Raw genomic sequence first — 18,800 nt, forward strand, 5'->3', positions numbered from 1 at the left:
TTACTTGAATTAATTTATTAAGAACGTACTTCTAAGAATCAAATTTTTTAGTCATAAGCAAGTTTGTTAAATAATTAATACAAGTAATTGTGAATTCTTTTAAGGGGTAAATTAGAATTTACTCACACATTATCCCATACACTGAATCACGTCGTTTAGAGTGAGATAGCCTGGGAATACGGGAATTTCAGTGAGCACTAAACTAACTTAATTATGGATAATAACTAATCAGTCGCACTGAATCAATTATTGCACTAGCACTTTATATTAAGTAATTGATTAATTTATGGGAGTTAATTCCAGATTTTTTTCATTTTTAAATTTTTTCTTTACTTATATACTAGTTATAATGTATTGTGTGTTTATAATCTATTGGAATATAATTTGGTCAATCAATTTCATTACAAGCTACAATTAATTAAGGGGATACCTTTTTTATCTTGATTAACATTTATGTGCCTGCCATACTCCTACAGGCAGTGCTGTATTTATGGGTAAATTGTGGGTCTACTGTGTTCACATGTATTCACGAGAGCATGACTTTGACGTAGTTGGTCATCTTAAATATATTACAGTGACTTGAAGGGGGACACATGGGTCATACCTGTTGCTTTTGAATCTGAGCTGAATGCTAAGGATCAATTACAAACTCACTGAACAGATATGTACCATGTGGCCCCCCTTCAAGTCGCTGAAAAGCAGGAAGTAGTGTTCTGGCTTTTATGTTAGACATCCAGTCACTCCAGCCTTTATACATTACATTTTTGGCTAACTAACTATATTAGAAACATTTTTTTTATTTTGCACAGCCTATCTATTTATTCAGTTTTTATTTTTACACTGTTCCGTTTAATTGTGCTTTAGAAGAAAATACCAAAAAGTAAATAGCAAATTGGCTTTGCTTTAAAACAGGTGAAACCACAAAGTATTGGTGTGTGAGGCTTTTTATAACAATGGGTGTGGCTTATGGTCATGGGAGGTGCTTGTTTTAGCATGCAACACTACGCTCACCACACAGAGCATTCCTCTACTCTTTTCACTCCAATTCAAGCACTGACTAATGCCATTAATTCCACGTGCATTAGCACTGTCCGGTGTCAGTGTTGAATCAAAAGGTAAAGGCCTCGGGCAGCAGCTTTACACCATCATGAAAATGTAATATTAATCCCAGCATCCTCTGTAAGACCCCTAGGGGTCTAACTTTACCATCAGATATGTAAGAGCAGCAACCGCACAAACTATGTGGAGGCAAAAACTTAAACAAGCTCATAACATAAGCACTTGGTAACCAAGTCGACGAATCTGTCTATTTAAGGGAACGTTTCGAGAAGAACCGCCCCTACAACCGATCGTACCAATCCGTTTTGAGAGCATGTAAAATTATGGATATGATTGGGTAATTGCGGTCGCACGGGGTGGTGTTTGGAACAATTCTTGCCGGAATGACGTCACCCCCCACTGATTGGTCAGGAGTGACGGGCTGGAGAGAGTAAGGCGCAGAGCGCTAACGCTGGCTGTGAGTGGGTGATCGCTGCTTGGTGAGAGAAATTATCCGGTGAGATATTAAAATTAGAGACAAAAGGGGAAGGGTCAGGAATTAACGTTTAGGGTCTAATAGGAGATGGTAAGTGGGAGTCGGGGGAGGTAGGGTTGTAGTAGGTGTGGAACCCAAGTTGTTGGAATACTACAACTCCCTTAATATTGTGAATGTGAAAATCCTGTTTCTGCTATTTTATTCTGACCAAATACAACAGACACATGGAAAATAGAGGGTGCGGATACCAGTCTGGTATTGGGCTGTCAGGGGCAGTGGAATTCATTTATTTACATTTTACATGGCTTTCAATACATTTGTAAAACGAATTGCTATTTCAAGCAGCATCTGGTTCTGACTTCTGAAACTATGTTGCTGGAGAACAGACCCAGAAGAGTTCATTTCTGCTAAGTTGTTTCAAGAGTCACAACCAGACCACCAGAAAAGGGCGAACCAAATACTGTACTGCTGTCAATCTGTGGAGGTCATTTATCAACACTGGGCAAATTTGCCCATGGGCTGTAACCCATGGCAACCAATCAGATTGCTGCATTCATTGTTCTGCTTGCGGCTGGCTTTAAAAAGCTAATCACTGATTGGTTGCTAAAGGTAACAGCCCATGGGCAAATTTGCCCAGTGTTGATAAATGAGCCCTACAGTGTTTACAGATAACTACAAAAGCACTGAAAATGTTGTAATTAATATATGTTTGAAAATTGCTTATGATTGCATTTTCTTTCAAGGAGACAAAACATAAGTAAAAACAACCTTGTAGGCAATAATGAATAATATTGCTTTGGGCTTAAAAATAAATATCCTCTTGATATTATTATCCTATTATTTCTGTCACAGTAGGACCAATCACAGCCCTGCAGTCACACAAGCAAAGGCAGACTTCAGTTCCCTATCAGGTCAGACTAGGTGCTGATTGGTTCCTATCTTACAGTGCTGAGTGCCACCAGCTCCCCTGCACAGCCTGGGAAAGGAGGCAGCAGGAAGTGGCAGAGATGAGCGGGACTAGTAGGGTTTTTGTAGAAATTTTCAATAAATCACCCCGAAACATGACTTTTTTTTTAAAATCACATTCCTTCTATATTTAAGAGAATATAATGCACTGCCATGTTCTTATTTTTCACATAACATGTCTACTTTTATTATACGAAGAAAACTCATGATGGTAATGCAACTAACTGATTTATCATCATATTTGCCTAGTTACATTTAATTTATTTCAGCATGGGTCCGACTGCTATTGGCTGCTTGTCGGTTATTTTACATCACTATGAAAATGGGCATGTTTACTTGTGGTCTCTTTTAAATGTCTATACTGGAAGCCTATGTAAAGATAATAGATTCATTCAGATACAGCACTGGCCATCTTTAACTTAAAGGACAACAAAAGCCAAAACATTTTTTTTTCAAAATGAATCAGTTAATATTGGTGCTCCAGCAGAATTCTGCACTGAAATCCATTTTTCAAAAGAGAGTTGATTTTTTTATATTCAATTTTGAAATTTGACATGGGGCTAGACATATTGTCAATTTCCCAGCTGCCCCCAGTCATGTGGCTTGTGCTCTGATAAACTTCAGTCACCCTTTACTGCTGTACTGCAAGTTGGAGTGATATCACCCCCCCCCAGCAGCCTAACAACAGAACAATGGGAAGGTAACCAGATAGCAGCTCCCTAACACAAGATAACAGTTCCCTGGTAGATCTAAGAACAACACTCAGTAGTAAAAGCCAAGTCCCACTGAGACTGATTCAGTTACATTAAGGGTTAGTTCACACAAGGAGATTTGGGGAGATTTTGTCACCTGGTGACTAATCGCCTCTTCTTCTGGGCGTCAATCTCTCCAAACTGCCTCTGCGTGTCTTTCCATCCACTATAATGAAAAGTCGCCTGAGCTAAAGCACTCGGCGCTTCGTTTTCCGAAGTCGTCCGAAGTTTCAAACGCAGCGATGCGTGTGCTTTAGCACAGGCGACTTTTCATTAAAGCGGATGGGAAGACACGCAGAGGCAGTTTGGGGAGATTGTCGCCCAGAAGAAGAGGCGATTAGTCGCCAGGCGACAAAATCTCCCTGAATCTCCTCGTGTGAGTTAACCCTAAGTAGGAGAAATAACAGCCTGCCAGAAATTAGTTCCATCCTAAAGTGCAGGCACAAGTCACATGACTGGGCAGCTGGGAAACTGACAATATGTCTAGCCCCATGTCAGATTTCAAAATGGAATATAAAAAAAATCTGTTTGCTCTTTTGAGAAATGGATTTCAGTGCAGAATTCTGCTGGAGTTATACAATTAACTGATGCGTTTTCCTATGACAGTATCCCTTTCATGATTGTGCTTAGTGAGGTGAGGCAAATAATTATATTTTTTCCCTTTAAGCACATTTTTAGTACCGTATGTTAAAAATTGCACTATTCTATTTAGACCCTCTCCTATTCAACTTTCAGTCTTATCATTTAAAACATTTCCTGGTTACCAAGGAAAATTGGACCCTTGCAACCAGATAGCGGCTGAAATTCCAAACTGGAGAGCTCCTGAACAAACCGCTAAATAAATTCATTTTAGATTTATTCTTACACTGTCCAAGGGAGAACCTGTATTAGATCGGAACAGCTTGACCTACATTGTGTTCCTTTATATGCTTGTGGCACAGCATTCACAATAGGCTGTCACTTTTCCAACTCTCCTTTTGCAGGGATATTGATACCCTACATGTTAGCTTTCTGCCAGGCACATGTTGGGCACTGTACAAACACAGTATGACAGTTTGAAATAGAAACATGCTTTTCTAATATTACTCATTTTGCAATGTAATAGTGTATCAAATGAAAAAACTACTGCATTTGTAATCATTAAAGTGATGCCAATGTGCCAGTCATGGCATGGCACATCACTAACAATCATAGATGTGTTATTAGCTTGTCTGTTACAGAAATTTTCACAGAAATAGACGATGTTGCTGTATCCCTCAGAGAGGAGGGGGGAGATAACAGAAAGTTTATATCGTGTAGTAATTTCAATATTAAATAAACACACCCACAGTGTCCTCCAACACTTACTAAAAACACTTTTTTACTGTGATGCAAAAAGAAACATACAATCTGGATTTGTGTTGCTAACCTCACTATCCCCTAGTAACGGATCCACCCACCCCCACCTCTTCTCTTTCTCTTCCTGATTGAAATAAGGGTGAAAAAAAGTTTTAAATGAACACACATGGTGATTAAGTTAACTTAACACACAATTGTATGTTTCTTTTTGCATCACAGTAAAAAAGTGTTTTTAGTAAGTGTTGGAGGACACTGTGGGTGTGTTTATTTAATATTGAAATTACTACACTATATAAACTTACTCCCTCCTCTCTGAGGGATACAGCAACATCGTCTATTTCTGTGAAGCTTTTGTTTGGGCAGAGGAGGGCCCTAAAAGAAGTTGCTGGATTTTGGGGGAACTTCAATCCCGGATTCGTTTTTTACATTTGGACCCGTTACAGAAATACCCAGTAGTAGTAGATGCAAATATCTTCCAGTAGGATGGACTGAATGTGAATTAAAATTAGTTTTCCCACATAAGTGCCTGCTAACATGGATTCACCATAGGTTTTCCCATGTATGTTTTTGTCTCTTTCTCCTAAGTAACAATTACTAAATTATAAGCATTAGTCAGCCTAAGGCCACCACCAGTAGTGAAGGGCTGTGCCTCCGAAGATGCCACCAACAGGTCCCAATATTATTTTGTGGCGCTTCGCAGCACATACCCTACGCTGCTGTTAGCTGCCTGAGTTAAGGGAGCAACCATATATGTATATATTATAAAATTAGAACAACAAAATGAAATGCCGCTCATACCTTTTTATTGGGTGCACATGGGTCAGGCTTGATATACAACTACTACAGAATTAACCCCAGCATTCCAATATATAGCTCCCTAGGGCTATTTTGCACACTCTCTTGACACTTTGGATTATTTGGTGGTGCTTTCGATCTCTCTGAGCCTACATATTGGCATCACAAGAGCTGCTCCTCACTGTCTACCCCCACAATGGGAGCCTGCCACTGAAACCAGGGGGTATATGAGATCCAAATCGTAGCAAAGTCTTGTAGCAACCTGAACCCCCAAAATTATGCTCCTCTAATTCTCCCTGAGACTAACGTAGTTCATGTATTGCCTAGTGATTCAGCATTGGATGTGTCCTGCAGAGAAGCTCCTGTTTTTTCTGTCATATAAGCAGTTCCTCACCATAACAAGGTTTATGGATTATTAATAAGCTTTTGTAGATCACAGTTTCCAGTATAGGTGCAATAATAGTGATATTTTTCTCGCAGGCTGAATGGTTGCTCCCATCTGTTGTACTGGTCTCATATGGGAGTCTTTCCCTTGTGGGTGGCAATGGTGTCCAGTGATAAATAGTATATGCACTGGTGTTGCTCTCAGGTCTACAGATGGCTGCATAAGGCAGGGCCAAGCACATTCTAAAACTGAGCAGAGAATGTAACTCCAGATTAGAGGCATAAAAATAGCATAGTGTGAGTGCAAATGGAAGACCTGCAGTGCCCAAGATATCTCAGAGAACAAGAGAGCTTGTATGAATGCCACCTTTATAAATGACCTTTAGCCAGCTTTCTTCATGGCATTGATAGAGAAATAAGATATGATATGTGTTCCATATATTAATATGTATTCACCTGCTCTAAACATTTGTAAACTAGTGCCCGTGTTAATTATTTATGGTGTTCCACAGAAATGAAATGTGAGCTGAATGCATAGGATATACACTTTATTTTATATACAGTAAAGCTAGAAGGACTAAAGCTTATAAAGGTGCTAACATTGCACTTCCCTGTTATCTTGTATTGCATATAGAGCCTTCTTTTAATGGGATTGGTTAGAAACTGATGTTGATGCCTCTCTCTACCTACCAGGTCACTGCCAGGAATGTGGTGACATATTTCTTGAGATCCAGGATATAGAGTCATGCCTGAAAGTATTCTTACCCTTTCACATTTTCTTTATTTTAATATGAATGTGACCTAAAACATCATCTGATTTTCAAACAAATCCTAAAAGTAGATTAAGAAAACCTAGTTAAACAAATGAAACACAAATTATTATATTTGCAGCAATAACTGCAACTAACTGTGGATTAGTCTTGCACATTGACTCATTTTAGCCCATTCCTCCGTACAGAACAGCTTCAGCTCTTGGATGTTGGTGTTTTTTATTTTTCACACGAACCGCTCGTTTTAGCTTTCGCAACATTTCAATTGTATTAAGGTCAGGACTTGAACTTTCACTTTATTCTTCTTTAACCATTGTTGGTATAACAACTTGAGTATTTAGCATTGTTTCAGTTTATGGACAAATGTCTTGATATTTTCCTTTAGAATTCTGGTAGTTCATAATTCATTGTTCTATCAATGCTGGCAAGCTGTCCAAGCATAAATGCAGCAAAACAGGCCCAAACCAGAACACTCCCACCACCATGTTTCACAGATGGGATAAGGTTGTTATGCTGGAATGCAGTGTTTTTCTTTCTCCAAATGTAACACTCCTCATTTAAGCCAAACAATTCTACTTTGGCTTCATCCGTCCATAAAATGTTCTTCTGGTATCCTTCTTGTCCACAAGATCTTTAGCAAACTGTAGATGTTCGGCAATATGTTTGGAAGAGAGCAGCAGCTTTCTCCTTGCTACGCTGCCATTCACACCATTGCTTTTCAGTGTTCTGCTGATGGGGGACTCATGGACATCAACAATGTGACAAACAAGGGAAAGTTGTGCTCACCACTATTTTTTAAAAACCATTCGGCGGGGGTGCAATGAGGGTGTGACCACAAAATACATATAGTCAACTGCAAGAGGTCCTCTGCACTCAACCCATTATCAATATATTTAAGACAGAGACATTTTGTGCATACTGCTACTAAAAAATGCCTTACCCTTGCAGTTTTACCTGCAACTTACTAGCTGCTTTCAAAGTTGCAGGTAAAACTTAGTCCCTTTGTAAAATGTATAATTAAGCAATTGAATTCTTAATGAATCAGATGAAAATTAAGCGTAGGACTGGCCAGATATGGGATGACTTTGACGTAGTTGGCCAGCTTAAATATATTGCAATATATGGACAAACAATCCCTGTGTTGTTTAAAGGGTAAGGCATTTTTTAGTAGCAGTATGCACAAAATGTCTCTGTCTTAAATATATTGATAATGGGTTGAGTGCAGAGGACCTCTTGTAGTTGACTACATCAACAATGTGAGACAGGCCTTCAGTTGCTAAGAAGTTACCCTGGGTGCCTGTATAACACACCTTATGCTCCTAGTATCTAAGGGTTATTTATTGCAATTGGGGTGTTTGTGCACTAGCAACAGTTGAAGGCAAAAAAAAACTGAATACTGACATTATGGCAAAGGGTAGGTATAGTGCAAGGGCACATATTTATGTTGAAAGATACAAGGGCCTAAAATTGGAGCGTAAGCAGTGTAAATTTCTTAGGAATAGCTAAAAATTATATATTATTATGCTTTATACCGTCTTTAGTCCAGCACATTGGTCCTGCCTGCCCTGCTCATCTCAGATTATCCAGTGGATTATCCAGTATTAAGCTTGGCGTGCCTCAGGTAACTTAAATAGCATTATTAGTATCACTGTAGTTCAGAGAGATCTACTTGACCAAAAAAATCCCATTTCAAGATGAGAAGCACTGCTCGCACCCCCTGGCCTTCATTAATGGACCCCTGGTGCACGGTGTTGGAAGGATCGACACCCTCCAAGTAAGGACAATTCCAGAGGAAATCACTGGCACTCACTGGCTGGTGCAAGCAGGGACGAACCCTTGCATGTTTATTTGCAGAAACAGCAACGTTTCAGGGATGAACCCTTTTGTCAAGTAAAGCGGTTCATCCCCGAAACATTGCTGTTTCTGCAAATAAACACGCAAGAGTTCGTCCCTGCTTGCACCAGCCTGTGAGTGCCAGTGATTTTCTCCAAAAATCCCCAATGCCATAAGAATCCCCAACGTATCCCGAGTATGTTCTGCTTGTGACCCACTGCAGACTGCTCCAGTACTATGGGAAATGACTGATAGGTGCCTTGAAATTCTGTATGATGAATAACAGGATTTGGTTCATCTTCTACACATATGTATTAGGATACAAAATGGGGGACGCTGGAAAGGGAAAGAAGATCTTTATCCAGAAGTGCGCACAGTGCCACACAGTTGAAAAGACCGGAAAACACAAGACTGGGCCAAACTTATGGGGTCTCTTCGGCCGTAAAACTGGACAAGCCCCAGGATTTTCTTACACCGATGCGAACAAAAGCAAAGGTATTGTGGAGCCTTCACTAAAAGCAACCCTACTGGGTCTAACAGGCCTGTATCTTGTTAGTCTTTCCAGAAGCATGCTACCCAGGCACACCAATTGGGCCTTCCCCATATCTCATGATAAAGTTGTACAGCATGGTTAGTGGCCACCATCTCTGACAACTGCTCTCTCCCCCTGGCAACCAGACAGAGGTCTGTGCATGCTCCTTGTCAGCTATTACAATATTGCAATTATCACTATGCTCCCTGCTACAGAAAGTCAGCTGGCCAGAGATGGAGACCTCCAACTCACTGCGTTATAAGTGGGCTTATTGGGAAAGTGGTGAATTTCAAATGATATATAGAAGTATGGTCATAAATAAGGCTTCAAATTTCATGTGTTCCAAACCCCTTTTCCTCTTGACACACAACAGCCATTTGTATATATGTGTATTAGTGAGTTCCAACATCCTCACTTTTTTTCATGCTGCAATCCATTTACTGATAGCTGATTTTTGGATTCAATATAATGAATTTATATCTCTGGTGCAACAAACTTTTTATCAGCAGTATGGAATTCCCAGGTGTCTGAAATTGTGCCTTGAGTTACTTGCAGCAGAATAAAAATGTTGAGGTTTTGGGACATAACTAATACATTTACTATTTCAGAAATCTATGAGAAGTAATAATAGTTTAGAGATAATTCTTTTATCTGATAATTAAAGGTCACATATTTTGCTTTCTCCACCTGAGGTGCAGGGAGACATAACTCAATGAGAGGATATTATTGAAAAAAATACTGTTTGGGTTTTCGGACTCTACTAGACCCCACCACAGTGGTTGAAACAACCATTTTGCTCTAGGTGCCTTGGATGTAACATATCCCCCTGAAAAAAGGAAAGGATATAAATAGAATTATTCTAAAGTATTGTTGATTTCTTCTAGGCATTGTATGGGGAGAAGAAACCCTGTTAGAATATTTGGAAAACCCAAAGAAATATATTCCAGGAACCAAGATGATTTTTGCTGGCATTAAAAAGAAGAATGAGCGCTTAGATCTGATTGCCTATTTAAAAAAGTCCACATCAGAGTGATTAACATCGAAAGCACAGGACTGTGTGTTAAGGAATGGATCTTCAGCTGGATTCCACAAGGGATTATGTTGAGTGTGCATCTTACTAAACAGAGACATTAATAATAAAGTGAATGTCGACAGGGCTATGCATGGATGATATCTATGGCCATTTATTTATTCATAATTACAAGGAAATGGATGTAAACTGTATGGAGGTATTGTAAATAAAGCCTTTGAGAGGCTTTATTGTTAATAGTAGAGTAATACTATAAGAAGTCATACTACTGAACTCATGCATCTGTACTTTTTTCTAGTTATGTTTAAGTCTAAAAGGAGCAGTAGTACCAAAAATAAAAGGTCTTTGTATACACTTTGATATAACAAACCTTGTTCTTATAAACATTTTTATCTGTATATTAGCAGTTCTAATACCTTATGTTAATGGTGTGGTTTCCAAACTATGGTACTGCCCCCCTAGTGACACCTAGAGCAGTGCCTGGAAGATCCTGCCTAAAAGGCCACTTAGGATCAGGTTTGCAGAAAATGCCTGTCTGTTAGCCTATATATACCTGGAATCCCTAAAATTAGGGGGGGGACACTTATTTGCTATGCTTTATCATTGAAGCTATGGGTGAAATACTGATATAGCCATGCATTTATTTGTCTGTAACTCTATTATTAGCTAAGAGGAAGTGTCTAAACACATTTGTAGCAAAGTAGGCAGCCAGTAAAACTATTCTATAATTAGACTTTTTTTTAAAAAGAATGATTTATAGCTAGTTAAACCTTTGTTAACCCTTGAATATATATACGTAAGGTTTTTTCACTTTTTGGTGTTACTGCCTTTTAAGAATTACTGATGCGCCAGTTTCTGTTGTAACAATGAATATCCCGACACTTGACATTGGTATGGTGTGAAGCATAAAATGTAGCACAAATTAAAGCTGTGGTCATTTTTAAGAATCAGTCAATGTAATGTTTATTACATATCAGCGTAAAACAATTGAATATCTTGTCTTTTGTATTACAAAGCCTAGCTGTTAAAAAACAAAACCGTTATCACTTTATGCTGCCATAAAAATTGGTCCCAATGCTGATAAGCTAAAGGGAGGCCTATGTGTAATGCCATCAGCAGATAAGGGTAAGTACAGGGTTGCCAAGACTGATATTCCCCATTAGCATATGGTTATCAGCTGACACTGCTAGTTGCCATGCTTTCTTGTACCAATTGGCTTGCCCATATAATCAGTGCAATTTGTCTATCAGCATAAATTTTAAACAAGCTGAATTATTGGATCAACTAGGACTATGGTATGTTTAATGTGCCACTCTCAGCAGGTTTTGCTTCCTTGGCATTTAAAGGGGATTTATACCTTCCATAACACTGTTCCACATCACCCCCTAGCTCTCTAAAGTAGGTGGTAAAGGCTTAAAGGGGATGTAAATCCCCCCTCCAAAATTAATTGGAGTTAATGTACTCAGAGTGAGGATTCATTTAGGTTAAACAAACAGAGGTTGTAATGTAAACAGTGCAAAGTTTTCTACTGGTAGCATTATGTAAACAAGTGGCTGAGTATCCATGGGGGCAGCCATTCAAAGCTGAAAATTGAGAGTATGCAAAGGACTTGCAGCAGATACCATATAAGCTCTGCAGTATACAATGAGATTCTTCAGAACTTATCTGTTATCTACTGTGTATCCTGTGCTTCAATGGCTGCCCCCATGGCTTCACAGTTGCTTGTTTATATAAACAATAGATTAGCTGCAATAGTGCAAGCTAGAATGATATATTTATTCTGTAGAATGTTTTACCATACCTGAGTATAAAGCTCCAGAAGCTCTCTGTTTAGGATAGCCACTGCAGTATTAGCTTGCTGTGACATCACTTCCTGCCTGAGCCACCCCCCTGTCACTTGTAGCTCTGGGCTCAGATTACAGCAGAGAATTGGGGGGGGGGAGAAGAGGAGCAAACTGAGCATGCTCACGCCCGGGATAAGGAGGTTTAAGCGGAAGGCAGGAAGTCTGATACAGAAGCCCATGTGTACACAATAGAAGGAAAGAAATGTTTCTTGTAAAAGAGGACTCAGAGCAGCATTACTTTGAGGGTTTACTGGTATATTTAGGTGGAACTTTCTGATAAGGCTTACTTAGTTTTAACCTTTCCTTCTCCTTTAACACCTGTCACAGGTCTTTGTGCCCTGGGAGCTAAATGCAGGCCAGTGTGCAAAATTCAAAAAAAAGATTGTGGTTTGCACATTGCACCATGCCATTCACTTTGTAAAGCTTCACATAATTACTGATAGTTGGAAATTCTACTGCTCTCTATTATATGGCATTAAGGGACATGTTTAGCAGAAGGTAAAAGAAAGAGATCAACCTTTGATAAATAGGTCCCTAAAAATTCCATAGGAATGAACAAAGAGCAGTAGAATTTTACCCTGTTGGATTGATTGAGTTCTAATTTCACTGTTAATCTACAGTGCTTGCAGAGCGGTTTTTGAGAATTCTACTTTCCATGGCACTAAGGATTATGTGATTCTAGGCAATTTGTGACTTTTCATCTTTTTTTTTTATCCATTCTGTAATTGTATTGGTGTACGAACCTTTATTTGCACTAGAGGGCACTGGCTACCACAATTTATTGGATTTAAGGTCAGTCCTAGCAAATTCTCAAATACAAACAGAATGCACAGTAACTCACTTCAAACATTTATTAGTGCAAAATCACCACATCATTATATACAATATTGTGCAATATATGATGCGTTTCAGACCATTGGGTGCTTTATCAGAGGAAAGAAAGACAGGGGAGGTTGAGAAATGTGCGAATGAGCAGTTACTAGGCTTGTGTTTGCTCCATTGTGGTAATAGTTAAAAACCCAGGGGGTAAATGATACACAGGACCATAAGAATGAACACAGGACCATAAATATGAACACAGTACTGTACCATCAATATGGATACAGAACAATCTATATGAACACAGCACTGGAGCCCTATTCAGGGAAACAGAAAACACGAGCAGGGGAACAGCTTGTTCAGGCAAGTAGCGCTCTCAACCTGCCAATAAGCCTTATTGGATTAAACATTTTATGGCTGCAACTTACTTGGCTTTGAATGTAATCTAAAAATAAAGCTTTATAATAGTCAAAGTCACTTTTGAGACTGTGGATTCAGCTTGTTTGGTCCCCTAGCTATTTACCCATTTCTGTGTATGGTAAACTCTTACAATATATGACCATTGGGTGCCTGATTTAAACCTAATAAGCTCAATAGCGTAAAAATATTTTCTGACAACATTAAACATAGACATCCTGCAAAATCAATAGAAATAATCTTTGTAAATAGGGAAACTAAACCAGGACTAATGAAATCCAACAAAGTGTATGTCTTTAAGAAAAAGCATTAGGGACTTTCTACAAAAATATTCATATTTCCTAGAAATTATAATTAGAAAGGCCGCTAATATTAAAAAGACCGAACCCTTCACCATCGTCATACTATAGAGAGAATTTAATATTTAGTGCTTCTTTGTGCATATATCTAGCACTCATGAAATAGTTGCATATATACATTATTAATCAGCATGAACTTCTATGCATATATGCACACAAGCATCCACAGGGGGCACAGGGGCTTTTTATATAGTCTTGATAGCAGAAATGCTACTCCCACTTCAGTGAAATGAACTTGGTTATAGGATTAAGATATTATAAAAGGCAAAATATTTATAAATAGACATTATATTCTATTAATCTCATCTTTACTAGGCAGTCAATAATAAAGACAAATAGCTGTGCACACAAAACCTTCCTCTTCTGATACTTAATATATGTACATGTAGAAGCTACCATATTGATTAACATAATAGGGGCCTCAATGATGCTTGTTATAGTGTTTGGAGACTACATTGAAGTGTGTAGCTTTTTATATGTAGTGGGATGATTATTTGTCATATCACATGTTCATGGGGTGGATTATAAATAGTGATGGGTGAATTTGAGCCGTTTCGCCGGAAAATTTGCGAAACGGCGCCGGCATCTAATTTTTTTGACGCCGGCGTCCGTTTTTTCGGGCGAATTTTCACTGGCGTTTCGCAAATTTATTCGCTAGCGGCGAATCATGCAAATTCACAGCGAATTCGCGCCTGCCGAATAAATTCGTCCATCACTAATTATAAAATCATGATGTGTCCACTCAGACCTGCAAAGACGCCATTACTTACAATGTGTAGCTCACTTCTGATTCTTCTTCATTACAAGTCTGTTATTTGTGATAAACTGCTTGGCTAGCAGAGTGCATACCTCCAAACATTTTGGGAATAAAAAGAGGGACAAAAAAGTTGCTGCAGTAGCGTGGTGAAATTTTTGACCACGCCCATTTGTGTGGCCACACTCCCTAATTACCATGTTAATTTTACAAAATTTCCCAGGTTATAAAAGTTTGAACATATTTCTGTGTTTTTTTACAGTTATTACAGTTTTGCTAATGAAGGTGAGTTGCCCTTTAAGCTGTGAGTCTAATATTTCCCAAGAGACCTGTTATCTTATATTGTTACAATTACTTATTTGCTTATCTAGATACATTTGAATTGTTACAAATGTATCATATCTTCTGTTGTGGCTGTTCTGAGCTCTCTGCCAAAAGCCAATTGAGTTAGAAACTTTGTTTCTTTTTCTGGCTGTTCAGTGCCGAGAAAAACGTGACTTTCCAGTACAAATAAGGGACTGCAGGTTGAGCTGTCAAAAAAGGGACTGTCCCTCTAAAAACGGGACAGGTGGGTTAATGGGATATGCAGTGGGTTAATGATTCTGCTGTGTAACTTTAGATGAAGCACCAAACCACAGGTACACTTCTGGTACATTTATTAGAACATGGCAGGTAGGTGTGGCCTGCTCCACACTTGCTCTCAGATTAGACAGGAAGCTGGAAAACAGGAACAGGAATATGAATCATAAGGCAATGGCAAACAGCAGGAATGCCCTTAACCAAAATGACCACACAAGCAGGTTACTACATTATTCTCATAAATCGCAAGGCATTTTGGGATCTGGAGTTCTGACTGTAGAAGAGCTGATTACTGCAACTGTACATGTAATCAGAGCAAGCAGTGCAGAAAAGAACACAATAACTGCATTCAATAGCAATTACATGTATAAATAACTCTAAAATCAAATTGTAATTAATTTATGTTGGATAATTGCCTAGAATAACATTTGCTGTCATTATTTATAATGTTAGAGTTGGGTTCACAGCCCCTTAAAATACTATAGGGGTCGCTTACCATGACATTGGAAGTGTTGAAGCACATTAGGGGGCACCAAAGTGCTCCTTTTAGTTCTATTTCAAAAAGTACTGCAGTATGAAGCTGCTTTCTCTTGGTTTGAAATTAAGTGCTAGATACAAAGGACTGCTCTGTGGGTGCAAGGCAGCCCTGTCCTGGTCATACGTGGCTCTATTGCACCCTGCATGAGTCTAAATAACACACATTGGTGAAGCACCCATGTGCCACCCCTTACTAAACCCCTCATGAATACAGCGCTGCTGGGGCAGTGGAAGTCTCTGTATTCCATTTTGGAGTGCAAAGAGCTGTGGCCACTCATGTAGGGTGTGCAAGAAAACATGGTGGATTGTGCCCACTTTCTGCACTTTGCACCCTGCCCTTAATTTGGTAAATAAGCCCTTATAGTATCCAAAATTCAGCAGGTAAAAAGGCATAAGCCATTGAACTGTTCTCCCCCATTAGGCTCTCATGTCATTGACATGAAGAGAGTAAACTTTACATATGAATTGTTCCCATATAATAGGGTCACAATTACTGATATATTTCTGATAACAACAATCCATCAGGCAAGCATACACTGTGGTATTAGTGGCATAAAATTTCACAACTGTTAGGATCATCGCCCTTTTAGCAATAAAGGCTTTTTTTAAGCATGAAACACTTGTAGAAGCTACTGTAAGTAGAATTGACATGGCAGCCGATCATTTATCACTTTGGTGGGAATAGGAACCAATTTCTTATCACTTTGGCATCCAGCACAACCAATCACTATCCCACCGGATTCCAGAACAATGTAATGTTCCTGCTCTTTGTTGATATGGATATATAAGGATTCATAGCATTGACTTATCATTAGTATAGATTTGTGCTATAACATTAGGGACTAGCCTGCAAATTACACACATGCTTGCTGCCGGTGACGTCAAATGAAAAATAAAAGCGGCTAATTTATCTGGTTTTTGACAGGTTAATTAAAAACTCCTTAATTGGTTCCATAATTCCTCTAATTTACTCAGCTCCACTTGTTGGCAAGGACAGCAGATGTTTTATTATGTTTCTTTCATTCTACATCTGCATCTTCATCATAGAGTTTCGCTTCCTACTTCCCTGCTTTTCTAAAGCAATACAGACAACTATTATTCAGAGCATATCCCAACAATTACATCTGAAGTGAAATGTGAAGAGCCCAGATAAATAACTCTCTGTTTGTTCAGATTCTGCAGATCCTTTCCTTACTGGGGTGGTAGCCGATGGCAAATGGCTTATCCAGTCAGCTTTTGAAGTAAGCAAAGATGCTCCAATTGGCAAGTATCATCTTGCTATTAGAGGGTCTTCCTTTCTACTTTGTATCTTGGTTTGTTAACCACTTCTTTTAGCAGGGTCTGTTACAGGTCTGGACTGAGAATCAAAATAGTCCCTGGCATTTTAAGTACACAGAGGCCCAAACAGTCCCCCCACAATTACAGCAGTGCTGTCCAACTTCTGTGGTACCGAGGCCAGGAATTTTTCTGGTATACATAGTGGAGGGCTGATAATGGAAGCCAGTGTAAGCCACTCCCTGTTTTTAAACCAAACCCACTTTAAACCACACCCATGTTACCACAAGACCATGACCACATGTGGTAGCACACCAAAAAAAACAAACAAAAACAAATGTGAAAAAAGTTGTCATATTAAGACATACCCTTATATCCATATGCCTCATCCTCCCCTGTGAATAACACAGCACCCCCCAGCACAGGATTAAACACCTTAGGGGCCCTAACAACAATTTTCAAATGCTAACGAACCCCCAGAACAAACCCCTACCAGGCTTATGTTCCACGGGCAGAGCAGGGCACATACAGGCAGAGTATGACACACACAGGGAGTGTAGGGCAGGCAGAGTATGACACACACAAGGAGCATAACAAAGGCAGAAAAAATCTGTTTGTCATTGACAGATTACATGGCCACATTATTTTTAACTTTGCTTTTTATTGTTATTTCCAAGAATTATCACCACAAAGCTTCTTTGCAAGTACATACATAACATGAGGATTCACTGCAGATCACAATTTGATCACAATGTAAAAATGTTATGTTTACACAGTATATATGTTGGCAAGCTGTGATAAAAGATTTGAGTGAAAAGAGAGAAATAGGTGAAAAAGTGAAGAGGAGAGAGGGAGGGGTAAGCAGTAGCTTGTCTGTTTATCCTGGGGCTCCATATTTGATGATATTTATCCAGTTTGTCTTTCAGTGTATAGGCCATTTTTTTATTAGTTGCGATCCACCAGATTTTCCATTCCACTGTTTGTGGATGGGGGCTAGGCCCTTTCCAAGTAGAAGGACGGCACACCTTGTAGCTTAGTATATTTGGATAATAAGTTTACTGTGGTGTTTGAGCATGTCTGCAAGTTGTCAGCAGTGCATGGGCCAAGTTCAACACATCTTTGTAGTAGTAGAGAAGGGTGAATGTCGGGCCCAGATTTGCTGTACTACTGGATAAGTATGGCTCTGTGGTTCCTTAACAGCTCTTTACAAATAAAGTTATACATACATACATACATAAGCCCAACATGTATGCCAATTGTTGGCCACCACACCGCAGCCCCGGAAGCAGAGTCTTTTGATTTTTTTTGATTGCCTGGATCCAGTTTCCGATATTTGTCAATTATAGAGGATTTTATATTGTATCTATCACATTCAGTGGAGTTTGTTCTATGCCCCTAAACAGTTCAGTCAATTGTTTGCCCTTGAAGTTTCCCCTTGTATGTGTGCTTCCCATCCTGTTGGTAACGTGACCTGTCAGGTGTTTGGCCATGCCACAGTAGACAATACATTTCAGAGACCAGTTCTTTCCGGACATTATCATAAATCTTCTCAAATCTCATTTACTTAGCTGCTGGCAAAGAAGGAAATACAGATTTAATATGGTGGGTTATTTGCCAATATTGAAATTTGTCTTGTTCAGACATGTCAAATTTGTCTTTAAGCAAATCCCAGGAAGCTATGCTGCCCAAATTAATAAATGGATGCAAAGACCAAATACCTTTTGGTTGCCCAGCATTTATATCCTAAAGTTACCAAGGCCAGCAGGAATTCAGGATTATTATGTATGGGTGTAGTGATGCTTGGTGTGCCTCTTAGCTTTAATTTAAATTGATAGTAAGCACAGACTTGTAAAGTATGGTAAATATACGTATGATATGATGGTAGTACAGGTGTTATCCAGAAACCTGTTGTCCAGAAAGCACCGAATTATGGGAAGGTTGTCTCCCATAGACTTCATTTTATTCAAATAATAATAAAAATTATTTATTTTTTCTTTGTAATAATGTGCTTTGTGCTTGATCCAAACTATAATAATCCTTATTGGAGGCAAAACCTTTTGGGTTTATTTAATATTTAAATTATTTTTAGTAGAATTAAGGTATGAAGATCCAAATTACGGAAAGATTCATTATCCAGAAATTCCCAGGTCCCCAAACATTCTGGATAACAGGTCCCATACCTGTAACATAATGGACATTGCCCCTCTGAACAAGCTGCAATGATAAAAACACACACAGCTACCGTGCATAGAATCTAATAACCTATAATAAAGTAGGGCCTG

General features: G+C 39.0%; 1 protein-coding gene across 3 annotated transcripts; it reads left to right on the forward strand.

The window, feature by feature from the left end:
- The first annotated feature begins 1,402 nt into the window (after positions 1 to 1,402).
- Positions 1,403 to 10,884, forward strand: cyct.L (cytochrome c, testis L homeolog). 3 transcript variants are annotated; one of them, XM_018235929.2, is made up of 3 exons: positions 1,403 to 1,555; positions 8,691 to 8,867; positions 9,789 to 10,884. In XM_018235929.2, exons 2-3 carry the CDS (start codon positions 8,699 to 8,701, stop codon positions 9,935 to 9,937), a joined length of 318 nt encoding a protein of 105 aa, XP_018091418.1. In that variant the 5' UTR covers positions 1,403 to 1,555; positions 8,691 to 8,698; the 3' UTR covers positions 9,938 to 10,884. The 3 variants fall into 3 exon arrangements, with proteins under 3 accessions (XP_018091418.1, XP_018091420.1, XP_041432616.1); XM_018235931.2 differs by having other exon boundaries at positions 1,424 to 1,538; XM_041576682.1 differs by lacking the exon at positions 1,403 to 1,555 and adding an exon at positions 8,136 to 8,160.
- Positions 10,885 to 18,800: the final 7,916 nt, after the last annotated feature.

The sequence above is a fragment of the Xenopus laevis genome, chromosome 9_10L, assembly GCF_017654675.1.
Source record: "Xenopus laevis strain J_2021 chromosome 9_10L, Xenopus_laevis_v10.1, whole genome shotgun sequence".
NCBI classification, from domain to species: Eukaryota; Metazoa; Chordata; class Amphibia; order Anura; family Pipidae; genus Xenopus; species Xenopus laevis.

Excerpts from the sequence above, each read along its gene's own strand:
- cyct.L (XM_018235929.2), top strand. The coding sequence starts at position 8,699 with ATGGGGGACGCTGGAAAGGGAAAGAAGATCTTTATCCAGAAGTGCGCA. Across the intron at positions 8,868-9,788 it reads CGATGCGAACAAAAGCAAAG|GCATTGTATGGGGAGAAGAA; the intron begins GTATTGTGGAGC and ends GATTTCTTCTAG.